The 20,512-nt window shown below is 52.3% G+C and overlaps 5 protein-coding genes and 1 non-coding gene across 6 annotated transcripts; 1 reads left to right on the top strand and 5 right to left on the bottom strand.

Annotated features, from left to right (window-relative positions):
• Positions 1–2,839: 2,839 nt before the first annotated feature.
• COL26b_001988 lies at positions 2,840–2,927 on the bottom strand. Its single transcript has one exon. It is a non-coding gene; the product is annotated as a tRNA-Glu (tRNA).
• Positions 2,928–3,497: 570 nt separating this feature from the next.
• COL26b_001987 (uncharacterized protein) lies at positions 3,498–5,148 on the bottom strand (the record flags this gene model as incomplete). The annotated part of the gene is made up of 3 exons (XM_053174922.1): positions 3,498–3,857; positions 3,923–5,023; positions 5,077–5,148. The coding sequence occupies 3 exons, from the start codon at positions 5,146–5,148 to the stop codon at positions 3,498–3,500; spliced, it is 1,533 nt and encodes a 510-aa protein (XP_053041217.1).
• An 887-nt stretch (positions 5,149–6,035) lies between these two features.
• Positions 6,036–6,843, bottom strand: COL26b_001986 (uncharacterized protein; the record flags this gene model as incomplete). Its single annotated transcript, XM_053174921.1, has 2 exons — positions 6,036–6,286; positions 6,375–6,843. 2 exons carry the CDS (start codon positions 6,841–6,843, stop codon positions 6,036–6,038), a joined length of 720 nt encoding a protein of 239 aa, XP_053041216.1.
• A 6,651-nt stretch (positions 6,844–13,494) lies between these two features.
• On the top strand, positions 13,495–14,913 carry COL26b_001985 (uncharacterized protein; the record flags this gene model as incomplete). The annotated part of the gene is made up of 1 exon (XM_053174920.1): positions 13,495–14,913. One exon carries the CDS (start codon positions 13,495–13,497, stop codon positions 14,911–14,913), a length of 1,419 nt encoding a protein of 472 aa, XP_053041215.1.
• A 1,002-nt stretch (positions 14,914–15,915) lies between these two features.
• COL26b_001984 (uncharacterized protein) lies at positions 15,916–16,128 on the bottom strand (the record flags this gene model as incomplete). The annotated part of the gene is made up of 1 exon (XM_053174919.1): positions 15,916–16,128. One exon carries the CDS (start codon positions 16,126–16,128, stop codon positions 15,916–15,918), a length of 213 nt encoding a protein of 70 aa, XP_053041214.1.
• A 2,767-nt stretch (positions 16,129–18,895) lies between these two features.
• On the bottom strand, positions 18,896–20,242 carry COL26b_001983 (uncharacterized protein; the record flags this gene model as incomplete). The annotated part of the gene is made up of 2 exons (XM_053174918.1): positions 18,896–19,616; positions 19,683–20,242. 2 exons carry the CDS (start codon positions 20,240–20,242, stop codon positions 18,896–18,898), a joined length of 1,281 nt encoding a protein of 426 aa, XP_053041213.1.
• Positions 20,243–20,512: the final 270 nt, after the last annotated feature.

Raw genomic sequence — 20,512 nt, 5'->3', positions numbered from 1 at the left:
GGCATTACACGCCAAACGAGGTATTCTATCCAGCAAAGCAAGGCAGACCAAGAGCCCCAAGCAAGCTGGACACTGACTCTGTCTCCCAGAGAGCCGGTGTGACGGGATGGATGATGGCAAAGGGACCCAGCAGACAAGACGGGCGCGTCCGCCGTGGTTTTGTTCGTACTGCAGCCGTTCGACCGTGTGCCTCCGAGGTCTCGGAGTCGCAAGACCTGCATCCGGCCGCTCGGAGATAGCTACTTACAGAAATATGACTGCAGGAAAGTACATAGTACCGCCGTACATGCAGTTGGTGTATCAGAGGCTTGGGCTGTCTCACGAGCTGACAATTGTGGTGGGGTTTGCCGGGTTCGTCGGTCGTCGCACCCGCGCAGCGCAGCGCGTGGGGAGACATCTGCTCACTGCAGGTCTCTTGCCGTGCTTGCACTTGACTCTGAAGAAGTCAGGTGAGCACGAAGACCGAGAAGAACCCGGTTTGAGTCTTGAGAGTTGCAGTCACGAGCATCCATATCTCTCCGGTTGCTGATAGCCACAGAAGGAGCCTCTGGCTGGCTCACCTCACACCCTGACACGAATATGCGGCGGTGGACGCGACACACAAACGATTGGATGAGAATTCGCCTCGTACGAATTATCTGAGTGGTTGGAGACGCGGCATTTCTGCCGCTGCCTAGTGGTCAGCTGCCTGCTTTTTCCCTGATTCGAGTGGGTGGGAGGGCGTCACGCCTCTCTGAGGGGAGCCACACGGACGCATGCACTGGGCCCGTCTGAGGACGAGGCAAAGAGGGAGATTGCCCGGCATCTGACCATTGGAAGTTATTGTTGCTGCGGATCGCCAAATCAACAACGCCTGGTGTGATGAGACGGGCTGATAGCCATTCAGTCAGCCTTTACGAGATGCCGAGCCTCCTTGAATATCGACTTCTTCACACTCCGCGTGTTGCTCCAACACTACCCATGTCATCCCTCATCTCCAGTGCTGTTCCAGGCCCTTCCGGGAACCAGACAGACGTCACAGCGGTCGATACTCTGGAACACGGGCTTTGACGCGGCTCACTTCTCATGTCGCCCTCATCATCAAATCACCCGGGCGTTAATGCGAGCAGAAATATCACCTGTCGTTTTGATTATCCAGAGCAGCATTTTCCGCATGGAGGTTTGTTGTGTTTACTTTTGGATATCTGCCCGAATGCCCAATCCTTCGTCGGCCAGAATCCCGTCAGCCAGCGCGCCTGCCAAGTCTGCCTGATCTGACAACACGGGAAGGGAAGAGCGATCTACGGCACATGAAGTTGGACGCCCAGCCAGTGTGAGCCTCCCGGCGAGACGCGTTTTGATCGCCAGAGTCATCAGACGAAAAGACACGCATGCAGGGCAGACAAGTCGATGCGCCTCTGGGCCTCAAATGCCAATTTTGTAGCCCAGCGAACGCCCGTCCCAGCCGTTGCCTTCACAAGCTCCCGCAGAGGCGCACGCCACAGAGCCTGTCCCGCACTGAGGAGGCATGGACATGTCCCGCCACAGCTTTTTTCTCGCATCGGTCGCGCGCGTGCGCGCCCCCCGTCGCTCCCACAAGCCGTGTGACTTGATCCTCGTCCTTCATTCCCGCGTTCTTGCCTTTTTGGGTGGGGAACCTAACGATAATGAGACGTGCAGTTCGCGAGACGCGGCATGCGTCTTTATTTTTGAAATCGTCGTCTTCAGGGACGACTTCAATCACCCGTGGAAGAGATATTTCCACTTTCCAGGGAACGGCCGAGCATGGAGTCGCGTAGAGTTGCTTGCTCCTCGACGACTGCCGTCCCCTGTCGTTCGCGAATCGCAGAGGAGGGGGTCAACCTAGGTTGCAGCTTTGTCGCGACGAATGAGAGGGCGGTGCTGTACTTCTGGTTTCCTATTCGGCCACACTGCTTGAAGCTTGTTGGATCATCGTCGCAAACCTGCCTTTTCACAGTCGCATTCGGAGCACGGCGACTGTCGAGGCGAGCCGGTCTCCGGAGACCGCGCAGAATATTGACAATATCGCAGGGTTTCTTTGCGAGGCGCTGCACGCGATGCTAGGTTTGGTGATTGGCATTTGAGTCCCTGGATGATGAATTACCACTGGTCGTCACAGCGGATAGAACGTGTCTAACGCGTCTTGTTCTGACTCTCGTCATTTCACGGGCAATGCATCACCTCGTCCGGACCCGCGAACTGAACAAACGGGCAGACAAAGTAGACACTCAGTGTTTCGAGATGCCTCGTCAATGATGCAAACCATGACCTTTGGTGTCCCTGGACGTTCCTGGGGCTTAGTAGCCCCACGCGCGCGGCCGCCGTCGACAATCCCATTGTTGTTTATTGGTGGTGAAGTTAGTTAGTCCTGTCAGCCTGTCATCACGACCCCTTCCGCCCCTCTGCGGGAAGGATTCAGTGACGGCGGCGGCGGCGCAGCCCGCGCCCGCCGCCCGCACGCCGTCTATTCTCGGGAAACCTATCGTTGGGCCGTGTTTGGGTGAACGGCGTCAGCGCTTGCGGTGGGTTTTCGCATTTTGAAAGGGTGGGAGGGGTAGGGATGCATGGTGTTTCGGTCACGGGATGCTTTCTGGTTTGGTGTGTGAGGTTTGCTTTCGTTGGTGGGTGTTTTCTCATGTGATCTGGTGTTGGTGCGAGACGCGACTTCGTTCCACCGCCCTCGAAAACATGAGGTTCTCTCGTGTCGAGATTTCCAAACCACAAGGGGTAGCAGGGGTCAAATGGAAGCAAGAACTGAATAAATGACCGCTTTCCTGTGTCGATGCAGCGTGATATGATGCAAAAAGCGGGAGCAAAAAATGGCAGAAATGCAAAAGTGTTCCGAAACCGAGAATCGAACTCGGGGCTATGCCTAACCTCGCATCAGAGATGAGAGGGCATCATGTTGGCCACTACACCATATCGGATATTGATGGAGTAGGTAGCAGGGGAAGTTGCATATGACTCGATGGGCGTGGGAGGCGGGTCCGCTTAAGCTGTGGGTTGTGGAGTTTGGCTTGCGGGATGTTGCTTGTGAGGGTGATGGGGTTGGCCACAGAGGTTTGCTCCTGAGAGGAGGTTGGGTATTGTTTATGGTGCTTTGTGTTGACGTGCTGAAACTTGAGGGGCAGAATCTAGATGTTTGCTTCTCAGTGGAAGAGTTTGCGTGAGATCCATGGATGGCAGTATGATATTTGTTTTGGATCCTAAAGAACGTATTGATTTTGGGAGTTGTATGTTCTTATCTATAGTCTGAATCAAGACTTTGCACAACGTCTGGTTTGTCCTTCGTTATAGCTAAGCAGATAGTTGTGGCATGTCATTCATGAAATGACTCAAGCTTTGCGCCAGGCTCGTTAGACGAGCAGCAGAACCAAATCTCCATCTGCCGAAAACCCGTTCAACAACACACGTCTTCGTGCTTGTTCCAGTATATGCGCTGACTTATAACATCATCTCTCACTTCCCCCAACCATTCTTCTAACCTCTACACGTTCTCAAGCATCAACCAACTTATGCTCCCTCGGCCTCAACCTCACCAAAAGCGGCCCCTTATCATACACATTGAACGCCCGCTGGCCCGCGACCCAGTCGTCCTGGCCCGGCTCGAGCGCGACGTCGAAGTTCCAGAGGAAGCGCGCCACGACGAGGCGCATCTCCGCGTAGGCGAGGTTCTTGCCGATGCAGTCACGCGGGCCGGCCGCGAAGGGGCGGAAGGAGGCCTTGTTGTCGCTGGCGTAGCGGGCCTCGTGGAGGGGGTGCGCCTCGGGCAGGAAGCGCTGCGGCTTGAAGGCGTCCGGGTCGGTGAAGTTGCGGGGGGAGTGGTGGGTTGCCCATTGGTAGACGGAGATGTATGTCTGTGAGGGGAGGGTTAGCGAGGTGTCTCTCTTTGTTTCTGGGGGATAGTCCAGCGGGAACTTACGCCCTTGGGCACGAAGCGGCCGTCGATGTAGTCGCCGGGCGAGATACGGGGAGGCGTCTCGGCGGCCGGCGGGTAGATTCGCAGAGTTTCCTCGAGGCAGGCGTGAAGGTATTGCAGACGTGCCGTGGACTTCATGTCGATCTCCTCTTCGCTGGTAAACGCGTTGCGGATTTCTTCCGTCAGGATACGGTACACCTCAGGCGTGCGCGTTAGATGGAAAGTAAGGCCGCAGAGAGCGGTGGCCGTAGTCTCGCTGCCAGCGATAATAAGCGCCCGCGCGTTGACGTGGATCTCCTCATGGTTCATTCCCTTCCCGTCCTTGTTGTTGCGGAGGATGTACGTCATGAAGTCCTTGCGCGTGTCGGAGCCGAGGGCGAGCCTCTTGTCCGTCTTCTCGCGCGCCAGGTTGTCCGACTCGATCTTCTTCTCGATGTCCTTCTTGTCGATCATGAAGAAGAGCAGCGGGCGCAGGACGGGGTACTGCGAGAGGAAGTTGAGCTTGGCGCCGGCCTTAATGGTCTGGAACAGCATCGCGACCCAGGGGTGGTAGTTGCTCTTCTCGAGGGAGTAGAAGGGGTCGCCGAAGGCGAGTTCGCCGATGACGTCGAAGGTGAAGTAGTTGAACCAGCGCGTCATGTCGAGGACGTTGCCCGCGCGCGCCTGCTCGCCGAGGCGGGCGATGAGCAGGTCGACGTAGTGCTTGATGAAGCCCTCCTGCTCGGTGAGGGCGCCCTCGGAGAAGGCGTGCGCCATGAGGCGGCGCTGGCGGCGGTGGTCATCGCGGTAGGCGGGGAAGATGCCCATGCGGCCGGGCAGGCCGTAGGCCTCGATCGTCTTTTCGTACTCGGGTTGATGGGGTCGTCTGGAGAAGACCTCGGACCAGGCGAGGGAGCCGTCCACGGCGAGACGGTTGGGGGAGATGCGGACGATGGGGCCGTACTTTTCGTGGAGTTTGACGGTGTCTTTTGTAAAAGTGCCCAAGAGCATGTTCTGCGTGAGGAAGGGGAGGTGGGATGCGGCGTAGAGTTTGGGGCCGGGGAAGCTGGCGAGGGGGTGGAAGAAGAGCCTATAGATGACGATGCCGACTCTGTAGACCACGCCCTGTTGAAGTTGGGGTTAGTATTTGGAAACTAGTCGTTTGATAGCAGACTTACAGCAGTGACGAGGAATAAGATGGCCGACCCAAGAGTCAAATTTGACGTGACTGCATCTTTCAAAGCTGGCATTGTGGCGGTTGACAGACTCATGTATGAGTTCGTCAGAAGATTGAATGACAGGACGAACACAGAGCCTGGAAAGCCAGCAGTTCTCCCTTGGACTTAAAGAGTCTCGTCACAACCAAGATCTATCGATCTCCTCAACCCTTGCTAGACGAACTCCCGCCATGCATGCAATGGCCCGAGCCGTCGACGACTGCCGTGCCGGACGATAGCCAAATGCCCGTGTCCGAACGTAGCTGCAGCTTTGATACAACCTCAGGTATCCCTCCGCAACAGCTCCGCAACAACTCCGCAAAGGTTCATGCATCGGACTTTGAATCCGCTGGATGGAGAGCGATGATCGGCTTTTCGGCTTTTCAAGCCCCACCTCCACCTACCGGGGCCGGGTTGCTTTCACCGGGGCACGACGCAACGGCGTGCGTCTAGGCTCCGACTAGATACGAACACGGACGGAATGGGGTCGTTGACTCGTGTGCTGCAGGTACGGAGTTCGGAGTTGAGTACGATAAAAGAAGTTCAGCAGTAGCTGGAGACGCGTGTTGTGTTACACACCGTACTATTGTCTTTGGAATTCAGATCTAGGAGGTCTGAGGAAGCACTGCGAAGACCCTGTGCAAGTTATAGCGGTTTTGACAATGAATGGCAGGTGGTGAGCTTGAAGGAGCGTTCTTCGAAGCAAGAAACGAGGTTTCAGCGAAGTCGTCTCCATGATCTCGAGTGCTCGTCTTCTAATTTCACGTGGGTTTGATGCGAACGAAAAGACAAGGATCAGTTTTACATGTAGTCAACTTCTGAATTGCTTCCCAAAATCCTGTTACGCCTAATCCCCGAAGTCTTCGCATACCATACATACATCTCCTTCGTTGTTACACCCAGTCTCGTCCGAGCATGTCTCAGACGAAAGCGCAGCCAAAAGACGCAAGTGAGAAACCGACACCTGCTATCGGGTGAATTTTGGAAATGGCATCGGCCATGGTGCCACCAATATCAACAATACCAGCGCAGATGTCTCCGTCAAGACTCTGCGCCTCCTCGAAGGAGAATCCGACGTTAAGAAATGATTCGAAGCCCTTCTTCTCGTCCTCATACCGAACATTGATATGGTCGGTGGCTTGCCATTGATCAGCGTAGTATTTGTCCTTATCTGTTCCCCCAGTACATTGGTCAGTCACGGCTCTCGGTCGCCAAGACAGCGATAGAAAGGATCGAAGTCCGAGTAGGGATGAACTTACGGATACAGCCGTTCTTAGTCTGTTGGCAAGGCTTGGTGTAGTAAGGAACGTCCTGTTCCAGCTTGTGCTTTCCCTCGTAAAACATCTTTTTCATGACCGTCTTGGCCATTCCGACAAGATGAGCTTTATCACCAGGCTCTTTCTCAGTAGCGAAGCTACCCTCAACCGTGAGAATCAGCTCCGTCTCCTGGCCCATATCACCGGCGCCGATGCGCACAGTTTTGACTTTGCGGGGCTCCCCCGGCTTGCAACCGTACTCCCCACATTGATTGAGGATGGCATCGAGAGTAGCTGAAGGTAAGGCGCTTCCAAAAAGAATCAAGTCATTGCCGACCTCAATCTGGATGTTTCCGCCCTTGTCACTCTTCCAAGTCTCGCCGTCGCGAGTTTGCAAAGTCGCAGGATAGGCGATAGCGGGGACGGCCGAAGTCACTAGCGCGGCAGCGATAGTAGCAGCGGAGGCTTTCATAGCGATTAAGTTTCAACGGACGTTAAGAGGTTTTGTAAAGTAGATGACAGAATAGACTAGTAAAAGCAGGAATTGTCGATCGTTATTGCAATGATGGTGTTTGTGATGAGAAAGAGAGAGAGGATAGTATTGTATGCGGCATGCCGTCCTCACTTTATACGCAAGAAGTGCTCCCATCTAGCCTGGCATAGATACAGCCTCCCCTTTCTCGTTCGTGCCTCTATATTAGGTAGCTCTCAAATCTTTCAGGAGAAAGTCACGAATACGAGAATTGTAACTTAGGCACTCCAAACTGCCTTGTCATTAGAGCACACTCACTGGCTCGCCAAATGAGCCACAGGGTAGATGAGCCACAGGGCTGAGGTCCTTGGCAAACTTGCGTAGGACCGGCTGCCTGTGCATTCGTGCCTTGTGATCAATCGTCGGCGGTGCTTTGCCTGTAAACGGTCTTTACTTGGAGCCCGGTGAGACGCCTTTAATCAGGCGGACTGATCAAAAGTCTTCATGTCCTTGATGATCCAATCCAGAAACACTCAAACTTTTCGCACAACTGAATAAATATCCACCGTGGGAAAAGGCGTAAGTTATAAGGAATGCAATACTTCTCTGTGCAGCATCTGCTTTCCTGCCATGAATGAGGCCCCATGACATCCAACAAGCACATCACCCACAAAAGTCCTGAATTGCTTGCTCGACCCCCTCATCGTTCGGATCTCCAGCAGAAATTCTGAGCGAATTTTTCACATCGTCTACAGTCGTCTTCCCAGCCGCGTCCCGCGAGCGACATAAAAGCGTTGCAACCCGTAGAACGTTCTTAATGCGTCGTCCATCCATTGGGAGGCTTCCAAGCTTTGCAAACTCTTCTTGAGAGATAGCATGGCCATCTTTCTCGGCAAGATAAGACCAAATCAGAGTCCTCTGGGGAGCGCCAGGCTTGTCGAACTCGAGACGAACGTGGATTCTGGAGAAGAAGGCAGTGTCGAAATCTTCAATTCTGTTGGTTGTGAGAAACATAATTCCAGATTGATACTCCAACATTCGAAGAAGAACTATGAAATCAAGTCAGTCATTTCTTCTCGGCTGAAAGGCCAGACCAAGATTGGACGAACTAGACACGAGAGCATTCCGCTCGATGTTATCTTCGCTGCGCTGCGCCATGAATGTGTCCGCTTCATCAAAAAGCAAAATAGCACCCCACCGCTGCATGCGTTTGAATACGCGACTCAAGTTAGACTCAATATCCCACATCCTGAGTCCGAGATCTCCACCGGATGCATAATAGACTGGGCACTGCAAACTTTCTGCTATGACTTCTGCCAATTATTCAGCTTGCGACGTCTGGACAACGAAGTTAGGTCGGTAAGCTTACCCGCTGTCATGGTTTTCCCACTTCCTGGAGGACCGTGTAGGAGGAAAACAAGACCTCTTCCCTTCCCAGCTACAATGTCGTCAAACAAGCTTGTTCCCAGCCGATGCTCTCGCACCAGCCTCCATACGGCATCTTTACGCCGGGGTTCCAGGTGCAGATTGTCAAAGGCTTGTTCATTCCAACGAATTTGCCCAATATGACTAATGAGAAAGAACCCCCAGGACCGATGTGCCAGTGAGAACCCCGGAATAATTGAAGGGAGGGAAGCAAGATCCATTTCAGTCAATTTTTCAAAAGGGATTCCTGTGAATTCCTCCACTTCTTGGCTCACATTGCACGATGACGGAAGATTTGGGTGGCCCGGTGGTGACCTTGACCAGGATACCGGTCGCTGACGTCGAGTCTCATCTCGATACCCAGGAAATTCTTCCAAAAATTGAGGTGAATCGATCAGTACCCTGCCGGCAGACTAAAGATAATTAGACTTAATTTGACGACGGGGAATCGCCCTGATGGTAGATTTATGCTTGCCTCAGACGTGGGGGGGCCAAGAAACATGTCTAGAAGCGCCGAAGAACTGTTCTCGTGGGTGGCGCCGGAGCGACCCCTGGTATCATTAACGCGAACCTCCCAAACAGGCCCGCGGTAGTAGATATGAGAGCCAAAGATCTTTTGGGTCAAAGGAGTCCCGGAACCGCCTAAACACAGCCTGGAGTATTCCGATCCCCTGACCTTCAAAGAATCGAGCAGAATGTGAGGATCTGAGTGATACTTGATAGGGTATACAGGAAGTTCCGTGATGTTCTTCGTGCCGATGAAGTGACTTAGTTTAATGGTTGTGTTCACAGAACCAAAAACAGTGCCGTTAAACCCGGTATACTTCAGTCTGAGCTCGAGTTCCAGATTCTTCTCCTCCTTATTAGGATCTTTGATAAAGTGACAGCTGTGAAGCAGGGCAATCCAGTGCGTTGGTAAATGTGAAAGATAGCGGTTGGTCAGAACAACTGAGTGACCGGGAGCAAAGATGAATGACAGCAGGTCGAATGTAATCAACCCATTGGGCTCCAAAGCTTGTAGATCAGTGATGGTACGGGCCATGTAATCCTCCCGGAACTTCTGCAGAAGCTGCAGCTGATCTCGCAGAGATTTATCCTTGGACGCATCAATTGCATCTTGAATCCGCCTTTGGCAATGATAGATCTCCACGTAGGGATCAGGAATGATGATGGGATCTTGATGTAGGTTGATATTGACGAGCCCTGTAGCAATTTCGATGAAAGCACTCCGCAGAGTACTGGACTGGATCTCGAGCTGCGATATCAAACGTTCTTCCATTTGCTTTTTTACGACTATGTGCCGCAAAACCAATGCAGCATCGCCGAAACGAGACTCTCTGCGCCTCTGCTGCTTGACGTTTTCGCCAGTCCGATAAACTGCTGCGATATCTCCCCATGGGTGATTCTCTTGAGTGACATCCTCGAGTTGGATTCGATATGGTCGTTCATTATCATCTTCAATTCCCAGACTTGAGTCAACCTGGTCTGAATGTTGATTGGGCTCAAGTTTAGACTTATAAGTAGCAAAGAGGCGGTCGAAATCATTGTCCATGACGTTGTATAGTCAGACGAGCTGTTTCAATAGAAGCTCCAAGCTTGAACGTTGGTATTTGAAGACTGGAATGTATTTCAGACAATGTCTGAGGGAACGCAAAGGTATTTGAGGGACCTGCTCATCTCGCGTAAGATCAATCGACTAATTAGCGCAAGTCTGCATGAGAACATGACGTTAGCACTTACAATAGGAAAGGTAGTACCACTTCACAGCCTGATCTTTTCCGGCCGCTGGTCGAAGCAGGCTACCTTGGCATGCAGAGAGAAACTTGCCGAGAGACCGTAAACAACAAGCGACCGTCCAGTAAAACATGCTACATGCTCCTTGCACGCCTCGTGACACGTGTAGGTAGGCACCCTTGGTCTCACTGCATATTGAGGACAGGCGCTTCTCAAGCCAGCTCCGACCTAGACTGAATTTGTAAACGTCACTCCAGGATCACTCTTTACAGTCAAATACTCCAACTCTACCCCGTTCTCTAACCCTCTCAACCTTGCGTCCAATATCTTGGATCACCGAGTTACCATGACAGCTCTTCGAAAGCGCGCATCAATTCTCTCTGCCCTACCCAGTACACGACCCTCGAATTCGAAGCGGTTGCCGGCTGTGGCCATCAGCCAAGATCGTTGGAATAATTACAGCATTCCAGAGATTGATGTCGAGGCTGTTTGTCGCGCAGTGACTCTGCATAAAGCTTTCGAACTGCAATCGGGTTACACTATTCGAGATCTCCCTAAGTTCAGCGACCTTACTCCATATGGAGGTATCACGGAAGAGGCAGAGGATGAAATCTGTAAGCTGGAGGCCCGCCGGTTGGTTGGAATCGCAAATTCAGACAGTCCAATCAGCCTACAAGGCAATGAGGACATGCTCGGACCAGCCGACGAGAATGGTTACTTCCGGCTCCATTGGCTGGGCCAACGTTTGGTTCAAGCCTTGCAGATTTGCGAGCACGATACAATACTGGTCAAGATGGAATATGTTGACTGGACATCCAGTCGAATGTCATCGTATGCGAATATACAGGCACGTCTGCTTTCGTACTTTGACCCTGCTACTGGGGATGAACGGTTTTCTGGATCCCCACTCCTCAAAGGAGAAAATTACGAACGCTGTCACCATGCGATGGTCAATTATCTCACAGCAGTACTTGTGAGGGTCATTCTTCAGAGCTTCCGAGGCAATCACTGGGTTAACAACATCATCGCGGTGATTGCACGAATCTCGGCAAAGTTAAAAGTTGTAGGACATGATCTTTCTGCAGCCACGGAGCAGACACTGCAAAACGGCAGCGAAGCTCGATCGCGAATCCATAGGCGAGAAGTAAAGGATAATCAATACTTGGCAGACAATCAAGGGTACGAAGTTGAGAAGGATACACATGTCCCGCGACATACCCCGAACCGCGTAGGGTACGCCAGCAAGTATTTCTTGGAGATGGACCTCATTCACAACGCCGTCATCGACATGCTTATCGATTCTCTTACTGCATTTGCTGTCAACAACCCCTTGGCGCCAGGTGTAGACGATTTCGAAAGCAGTACCGCACTGTATGAGTCTTTCATCACTCCAGAGCAGATTTTAATCTGCCAACAGCGAGACGGTGGCATTGGTGCGGCAAGCGAAACAGGTGTTACCCGTGCATTCACCGCGGGTTTTCAGGTCTGTCGTCGAGTTTGGGAGACTCTTGAAAAACAGTCCACATCTCATACCAATACCAACTGGACATCTGTCAAGTGGACATGCTCTTTCGTGGATGATGGAGACAAAGTGCAGCTTCATGACCGACGGGGTGCGGTCAAACTGGGGTCGATGGCAAGAGTCATCACGGCAACCGTTCCTTACTCTATGATATCAGGCACTTTTTGCGCTTCCCTTCACACACTCATCGACGAAATTCTCTTCAGATTTGGCCAGGACACCCGATTCGCATTGAATCTCGTTGAGCAACCTAAAATAATATGCACTGCTATTCTACGAACCAGTCGGCACCAATCTCGGCGACCAACTGCCAGAGATAACGACGATGCGTGTCCCGTCTCTGAAACTTCCTTACTCCAGAAGAGAGCAGTTGGCAATGTAGGTAACTCCTTTCAAACTCATTCACATGCTCGCACTACAAGCTGGGCTCCGTTGAACCGGAACAAGACGACTACACTGAGCGACCGAGAGCAAGCCAAGACATCTCTTGAAGCAGTAAAGAGCGAATACTTGAAATGGATCATTGACGATAATGCCATCATAATTTCCTGCAAATGGTATGCGTGGGGTTCTTTGATGGCTTGCGCCCTTCTGGTTCTTGGTGGTCTTGGAGTTGGCTTTACTGTGGGCGACAGAATCCACGCTGTTGATCCATTCAATATTAGTGTTTTTTGCTGGGTTCTTGCCGGATTCATCCTTCTTGTTGCAAAGGCGGTTCGCGTTGCGGACTGGTCCTGGAGTCATTTCCTCAGAGGACAGGTCACCTGCCGCTCAATTGAGGAGGTGGTGGCAGTCAGCGGCGTTAATGATCAACTCCTCATTGCAATCCTACTCAGATCCGACAGCCAACTCCATTTGCAAACTCGAGGCCCCTTCAACGTCATGTTTCTGCGAAGAAGCTCCGATATTCTGGGCGGGTTTTCCATCGACGTTCCGATCAAGATGACAACAGCTGTTGAGGGGGGTTTGATACCAATCAAAATACTCGCAGAATGGGGTATTGGATTGGTATTTCTCTCCGCGCGCTCCTGGATACCTTACAACGTTGTTTCTAACTCCAAATCATTTGGAGAATGCCCTGTTGCTCGGAACATTATGCATCCGGCGTGGTTGATGGATGGGAAGATTCCGTGCTACCGACTGAAATTGGAAGAGGTCTATATTCACCAGGTCTTAGGAGTGTTTGAGAAGGAGTGCTGTTTTTACTGATTGAATTGCATCGTTTGAGTACTGGGTTTGCAGGCTCAGGCAATCATTAGCCATTTCAAAATCAAGTTTAACAACTGAGATCAAACCAATAAATTCAACTCTTCTGAACGCAACTTCGTAATGCGAAAGGCCCCAGCTTCAGGACTAAATAGCTCCTATCAGGCTGTCTTTCCAAGTGACCCGCGCGGCACCGCCAACCCCAGATTCCGTTCCATTGGGTCTGGGGTCTCTGAGCCTAGACCAGGATTCCGTGACCAGGCCAACCCGGAGGTTCAACCGGCGAACGGGACTAATCAAAGCTTAAACAACGTCGGGGCTCCACCGACACCGCAAACGCCGGCTTTCTCGAGTTGTCAAGGTTTCCGTGTTAATTAAACCAATCTTATAGCACCAGGCGCCCGGTATGGCCGGAACGGCGAAGGCAACGTCGGCAACATTTGCACTCGAAGCGTCAACATCACGTCAAGGCACGGCCTACGAGTCTCGGGGCGAGTATTCCCGCATTCGATATGTTTCCAAAAGTCAATCAACCCCGGCACGGATCCGTCGGGCCCGTAGGTCGCCGGGAATGATTATAAAGAGATGTGCTTCCCTGAGTGGGAGCTAGACTTCTGAATTTTCTCTGTAGGTGTCATTGAGGCATCATACGTGAAGATATCCCCACCAAACATAATAATTCCTAATCCAGTCTTTGACAATCCACTCATTCTCAATTAGCAGTCACTCTCTCATTTTCATTATACTATACGCCAAATATCACAATGAGGATCTCCCGCATCGCCTCGCCCTGGGCGCTACTCCTACCCTCCGCCCTGGCAACCCCCTACGCTGTGGACGCAACTGAAGTTGATCTCGCCATCATCGGAGGCGGCTCCGCCGGCATTCATGCCGCAATCAACCTCAAGGACGCCGGCGCAAAGGTCGTCGTGATCGAAAAGAAGTCCCAGATCGGCGGCCACGCCGAGACCTACATCAACCCGCAGACCAAGGTCCCCGCCAACATCGGCGTCGTCGTCTTCGAGAACCGCGAGGTCGTGAGCAACTACTTCTCCCGCCTCAACGTCTCCACCGTCAACACGAACCCCCTCACCACGCAGTCCGGCACCACCCAGAGCTACGACTTCTCCCTGGGCATCCCGATCCCCGCGCAAAACGCCTCGGCGACCGCGGCGCAGCAGCAGGCCCTCCAGGCCGCCGCGCAGGCGTACTCGACAAACATCCTGTCAAAGTACCCCTGGATCGACCAGGGCTTCCTCGTTCCGGACCCCGTGCCCGAGGAGCTCACCGTCCCCTTCGGCGAGCTGGCGCAGAAGTACGGCTTCTCCGCCCTACTGCCCGTCATCGCGCAGTTCAACTGGTGGACCGGCGATATTTCCGCCATCCCGTCCCTCTACGGCATCAAGGGCCTCGGCCCGGGCCTGCTTGCCAGCCTCTTTGGCGAGTTTATCGTCTCCGGCACCGGCGACACGCGTAGCCTCTACGATGCCGCGGCCAAGGTGCTCGGCGACGACGTCCTCCTCGACTCGACCATCTTGAAGGTGAAGCGCGGAGCCTCCGGCGTCTCCGTGCTCGTCCACCAACCTGATCAGCCCCCTAAGCTCATCCGCGCCCGCAAGCTGCTCATCGCTGCTCCCCCAACCTTGGACAACGTCGGCCAGTTCGACCTCTCCTCCCACGAGAGGAACCTCTTCTCCAAGTTCTCCGCCCTGGGCTACTGGGCCGGCGTCGCCACGATCCAGGGCCTCAACAACAGCCTGCAAAACGTCGGCGCCACCACGCCCTTCAACCAGCCCGCTATCCCCGGCACCAACGGCCTCTACACAGCCGGTTCCCCTGGCGACTTCCTCGTCGCCGTTGGCTTCAACGACACAAACTACACCGACGAGGACGGCAAGAACGTCATCCGGAAGAACCTTGCGACCCTGGCCGCCGTCGGCGCCGTGCCCAAGGACGCGGCCGAGACGGTGACCTTCCCGTACTACTCCAACCATGCGCCGTACAATGTGCGTGTCTCCGCGGAACAGATCAAGCAAGGTTTCTACGCGAAGCTCCTGGCGTTGGAGGGCGCGAGAAACACGTACTGGGCTGGCGCGGCATTCTCGGGACACAACAGCGCATTGGTTTGGTCGTTTAACGAGGGAACTGTGCTGCCAGGGCTGAAGAAGGACCTGGGCCTGTAGGGGCTTGGAAAGACCAGTAGTCTGTAGATAAAAAGTTGTAAAATCATATAGACTTACACGCTTAATAATATGCGCCGAGTGCCCTTTGTTCACCACAGTGCATCATATGATGTCGTGTGTCACTGATAGAGAGAATATTCCTCTGAATTGTTCCAGAGTCCTTGTGTCAGAGATTCCCAACATTATAGTTGCCGATTTGGCTTTTGGGTTTCCGTCCTTTTCCACCTGGACCTGCGGATAACTGGTACAATTCGTACAGAGCTCATAAATCAGCAACGCAAACTCTACAGACAGACGAAAGCAACCCCATAGTTGACAACTCAGGAGTATCTGGCAACTGCCATGGACATAAAAGCAGAGCCAAAGTAAAGTACATAGCTTTGTTATAACAGAAACATCTATTTAGGAAGGCTTGCTAAGGGACATCTTAAATTTAAATTTTTGAACGACTATGAATTACTATAGATATACGCACTCGATCTCAGCTCACATCTGGACCTATAACTTCCAGTCGGCCAACAATGAGAGTGCTTCAATTCTGCGCCGACTTGTTGCCACAAGCTGCACTCTGAGAGCGCGGGCCCATCTGCAAACTCAGAAGACTATCTATCTCATGACGTGCTTTAAGGTTCTGAGTTCTTGCTTGCATGGGTTAGGTCAACATACAGTTTTAGGACGTTTCCTGAATCCTGAAGTCTAAGGAAATCGGAAAGCTCCATGTCAACTCACAACGGCCCATCAACGAGTTTTAGCCAGGCACTCCCTTGGTCACGTTCTTAGTCGCAACATCTCATTATCACATCTTGGGCACTGACTCTAGGGGGCGATAAGTCTATTGAGTCTCGAGTGTCTGCGCGTACCTAGTCAAACCGGAGCTGATCGACACTATTTCTCCACTCTTTTATCTACCGGTCTATCTTCCGGAGCCAATTCCCCAACTATCTGACGTCCCACATCTAGCAACGTTGGTTGTCAAACGACCGGTCAACATATTCAGTGCATCTAGCAGCTCTTCCAGATGCACTGAGGGCAGTTGGAGTAGCAGAATCCACCACATCCCTTGCGACCATCAGGGCAGGTGCAGCAGGTGCCGCGCGACTCGAGGCCACCGGCGACACCTTCGTCAACGTCAACAGACGTATCAATTCCCTTGGGAGATGCCATGGAGACACCGGCGAAGAGGGTAATAGCGGCGAGAACGGCGGAGACCTTCATTGTGGACTTTGAGGGTTGGTTAACTTTTGAGAGCGGCGTCTTTCGGATAAACAGGATTCTTACATTTGAAGTAGCGTCTTTGGCGAACGAAGAGAGGCTGAGATGAATTTGGAGAGTCTGAGGTGTTGATGTCAGCGTTTGGGGACTGGTTGGTAACATGGATGAGATGTACCTTGATAGTCAAGTTGCAAGTGTTAGACAAGTCACAAGAGGCTTGATGATGAGAGAAGCCCTACGTTCAACGGCGACATTTGGCTCTTTAATAGTTTTTTTTCTGTCGTAGACTCTCACGGCGTCTTGACCAGAGTCCTCGGCAACTTCACGGTAAACCAATCTATCTGCGCCATTCAATGCCTCAACTCTACATCGATGTGGGAGAGTATCACGAGTCGTGGATCATGGCTTAGGTTGTCCTTCTGCCTGACTATAGTGGAGGCGAGAGTTGAGACTCTTGCGGGGAAGTAGAAGATAGTATAAACTTTGCATAGGCAAGGCTTCGACTTGTGGATTCAAAGTGGGGGATAGAACGACTTACCCCATGCCAAAGTTGTCAATATTTCCGCGGACATGGTACGCTAGCACAGGGGTCAATTTTACTTTCGACCAAAAGACGAACACGACCCTTTGCCGGGTATTTTTGAAAAAGCATGTTCGAGACTTGATTTTTGCATCTCCGACGCGGTGTCGCGGGTACAGTCAAACGACCAAGACATCAGCTCCTGAGATGCAACTTTCGTCGTACCATGTACAGCATCAGGAGTGCCGGCACGGCAAGCCCATGACGCCAGATTTCTCGTATACAGCCATTCCCTGTTCTTTTTCGTATATTGCCGGTCAGCAGTAAAAGGCCGGAGTGCCCCGTGAAGCCGGGGCACGTGTCGACCCGAACGGCAGTTCTGAACACCTCATCTGCTTTCATATTGCGGGCACTTAGGATCGAATTTCCTAGGTCGGTCAATTAAGAAATCGCAGACGTGTACTAGATACGTCATCATTCAGCCTGAAAGCATTCTCGATAGGTTTGTCTGCATCATCAACGGGAGATTCGTGTTTTAAGGTTCACATGCTGCAGTTCCTCTGACTAAGTCCAAGCAGCATCTATCTTCCTTCTTGTCATCGCCGACGCCGCCGACATCGCCGACACCGCCGACTCTACAATCTCGGCGGGATCCGTCAATTCTTGAGTTTCGGCGACCCAAGACCAAGTGCCGACCTTAAATTAAACAAAAGGGGTCGAACTCACCAGTTCCGACAAAAATGACTTTGTCGACAACTTACAACGCTTTGCCCGAGGAGGAGCATCAAGCGGACAGCGAATTTGACGCAAGCCGTCAAGCTGTCTGCGTGACCCGTCTAGAAGCAAGAATAGCCCACTTGCAAACCACTCTATGGGTCACGGTCTGCATTCTAGTCGCGGTAATTGTCTTTGAGGCTATTCACTTGCATCGGGACATTCACCGCGGTGGCGGACGGCCAGGTGCTCTTGGCAAATCACCGACAGTCTCAGAAGCTCAACTGGGAAAATGTACGTCTTCCCGGTCCCTTCCAAGAAGAAACAAAACAGCTTCAAGTGCTTACCTGTTCCTAAAGGGCCTCTGGTCACCACGACGTTCGCCCGCGATGATGACTTTGATGGACCGCCTTCGGAAAAGAGCGCCGCAGCTTGGGATAACCTGATACCGGGTGTGTATGCCCCATGATATCTTGAGCCTATATACGGGTCCAACTGGGGAGGCAAGGCTGACAAGAAGAAAATTAATTCAGTCGGCCGCGGCTTTGTCAAACCAAACGATTCCGGAATATCTGCCTTCCATCAGCTCCATTGCCTGGTAACCTCCAATTCTCACATACGCTTGCGTTTCAATGGTGCAAACAGAGTACTAATGTGCTGCAGTACATAATCAGAGAAGGCTATTACGCACTGGCCGTAAACGGGACCCTCATGGGAGCTGACGCGACGCCAGAAAGCCGCGCGTGGAACCACACACAGGACGGCCATCTGGACCATTGCTTCGACTACTTGCGACAGTCTCTGATGTGCTTCGCGGACCCTACCTTGGAAGAGTCGCCCGTACACAAAGAGCCAGGATGGAATGCGACACATGCATGCAATGATTGGGATAGGTTGTTTGACTGGGCAAAGACAAACCGTTACGATGACGCCGTTGGTATAGATACAGGTGTCTAGGCGAGAGTTTAGAATATATACACAGGAATTTTAGACATTTGTGTGGAGAATTTGGATGCGACCTTGCAGAGTTTGATCGAGAAGTCGTCGGCTTTGGAGGCACCGCCGTAGCGGCTGCTCCACGTCCAGTACCGGTCTCCTTATCAGAGAGGTTAACGTAGTGGTTAGTGTTCAGAGTAGAAGTCGAAGACACGAAAGGGAACAACTTAGGCTTGCCCTAGTTGCAGAGCTTCATGATGTCAATGGTGGACAAAATTTTGGGGACTTACTTGATGGTCTTGGCTTTGAGACCGGGAATCAGAATCGAACATTGTGTGGCAATAGCATTCTCAGCTTCGACAGGGCCTCTCCGCTTTATTATTATTGGAAGATGAATCAATTCATGGGTTTCAATTCTGTTGCACTCTCTATCATACACACTGTCTCTTTTGCCCCGCTAAAATCCACGAAAGCTTTGAACATTGCGACCTGCAGTGCTCGAGGTACAAGATTGCTGAGGTGCCCCGCCGTTACCATCAGCAAATTTTGTTTCTTCCGCGTTCAGAGAAGCTGATGCCTTCCTCGTAGGGCAAATGGAATTCATATGGGATGACCCTTGAATTCTACTTCAGCTGCCTCAAAGGCTTTCGTCAAGTCACTTAACGCATTGCCAGAATCAAATCCGAAGATTGGGGATTTGACAGCCACCTTGCGAAGATTGGGAAGCCTGCCTGCCAGGAGGGATGATCGTAGGCGAAGGAGCATCTCGGCAAATGGCTCGGCAACGGCATCAGTATTGTCTCGGGGGTGGAGGACATAGTCGTCCGGTGCCCGTACTTCATAAAGCATGCGATATAGAAATCTCGGGTCTCCGTACCACATGTCGTAAATCGTCAGATTCTCAATATTCGGAGGGAGGCGACCGGAAACGTCTGCCAAAGCCATGTCTTCCAGACTCTTGAACAGGCAAGGGACGTCTGCTTGCAAATTGACCAAGTTGTGCATCTTGGAAAGCCAGGAACGTTCTGGTTCGTCTTCGAAGAAGAGCAAACAATTGCCCTTTGTCCGCAAGGTGAGAGTGCTGAGTTTTGGACATGCCGTTGTGATGGCTGTCGAAATGCGAGCTGTTTCCGTTCCATAGGTGATTCCATGCTCGTCATGGGGGTTTGGGCAATCCATCACTATCTCGAGCTTCTTGAGGTCAGGACAACGCTCTAACAGGGAGCATAAAGCGGAGCCAGTCTTGGTCTCCTGGTAGAGAGAGAGTTCCTGGAGAGCCAGAGGCGCAGCCCGGCCAGTTTCGCTGAGTGATGCCCACTGACTGGAGTCAGACTAGGAAGTGAATGATTTAAGGGTCGGCAATGCGAGCAACCCGGGTACAGGGAACCTGGAAAACCTGGTGAGGATAGGCGGCCATTCAAAGAAACGGTAGACATTTCCGTGGATCTCCAACCGTTGCAAGTGAGTGAGGACTTTGTGCTTGAAGTTCTCGTTTCGGTCGGGACTGCCAGCGTCGTTGCCACCGTAAGTAGAATGGAAAGCTGAGATGAAGCGATCGATACCACTGGGGCTTTCGCGATTGATTCGGGGAGGAGAATAGAGGTCCGCACGTCTCTCGTCGACAGGATGAGTGCGATCGCGGTCATCGAACCCTATCGTCAGATGCTCAAGCCGGGTAGTCAAAGACAACATGAGGCCAGCGAAAATCTCGAAAGATTCCTCAACGTCATCGTCAGTGAGTGTGCCGGTCTGCTGCTCCTTAACACCGCAGTGCTCGAGAGCGCCGAGGAGGGATGTGGGTATCTTGTTGAGGTCGATCTTCTCGTAGATGGTGTGAACGCCATCGTAGGCCTCTCTCTCACGATTCAGAGCAAACCCGAGACAAAGACCTCTAACGTGGGTACAGAATCGGGGTTCCTCGATGAATGATCGCAAGAGTAATCCCATTTGCTTGCCCTTGGTCAAGTATATGTCGGAGAACAGCTGTCTCTGGCTGGGGTGTCGAAGGGCTCGACAGGTACGGGAGAGTGCCATGATAGCCAGCCTGGTGGTGCTCCGGAAGTGAGCAATGGACTTTGGTTTCGAAGGTTGAATATTGAAAGTCGGCAATCTGGGGTCGGGGGGAATGCTCTCAGAATCTCCAAGATGATTTCGCCGGGGAGGCCGAGGAGGAAAGATCGCGATGATTGATCAGCGGTGCTGTCGGAAGTCCCCATG

The sequence above is a fragment of the Colletotrichum chrysophilum genome (assembly GCF_026319265.1).
Source record: "Colletotrichum chrysophilum strain AFK26 chromosome Unknown scaffold_9, whole genome shotgun sequence".
NCBI lineage: Eukaryota > Fungi > Ascomycota > Sordariomycetes > Glomerellales > Glomerellaceae > Colletotrichum > Colletotrichum chrysophilum.
Note: the sequence above shows the minus strand (reverse complement) of the source record. Positions and strands in the feature narration are given on the sequence as shown.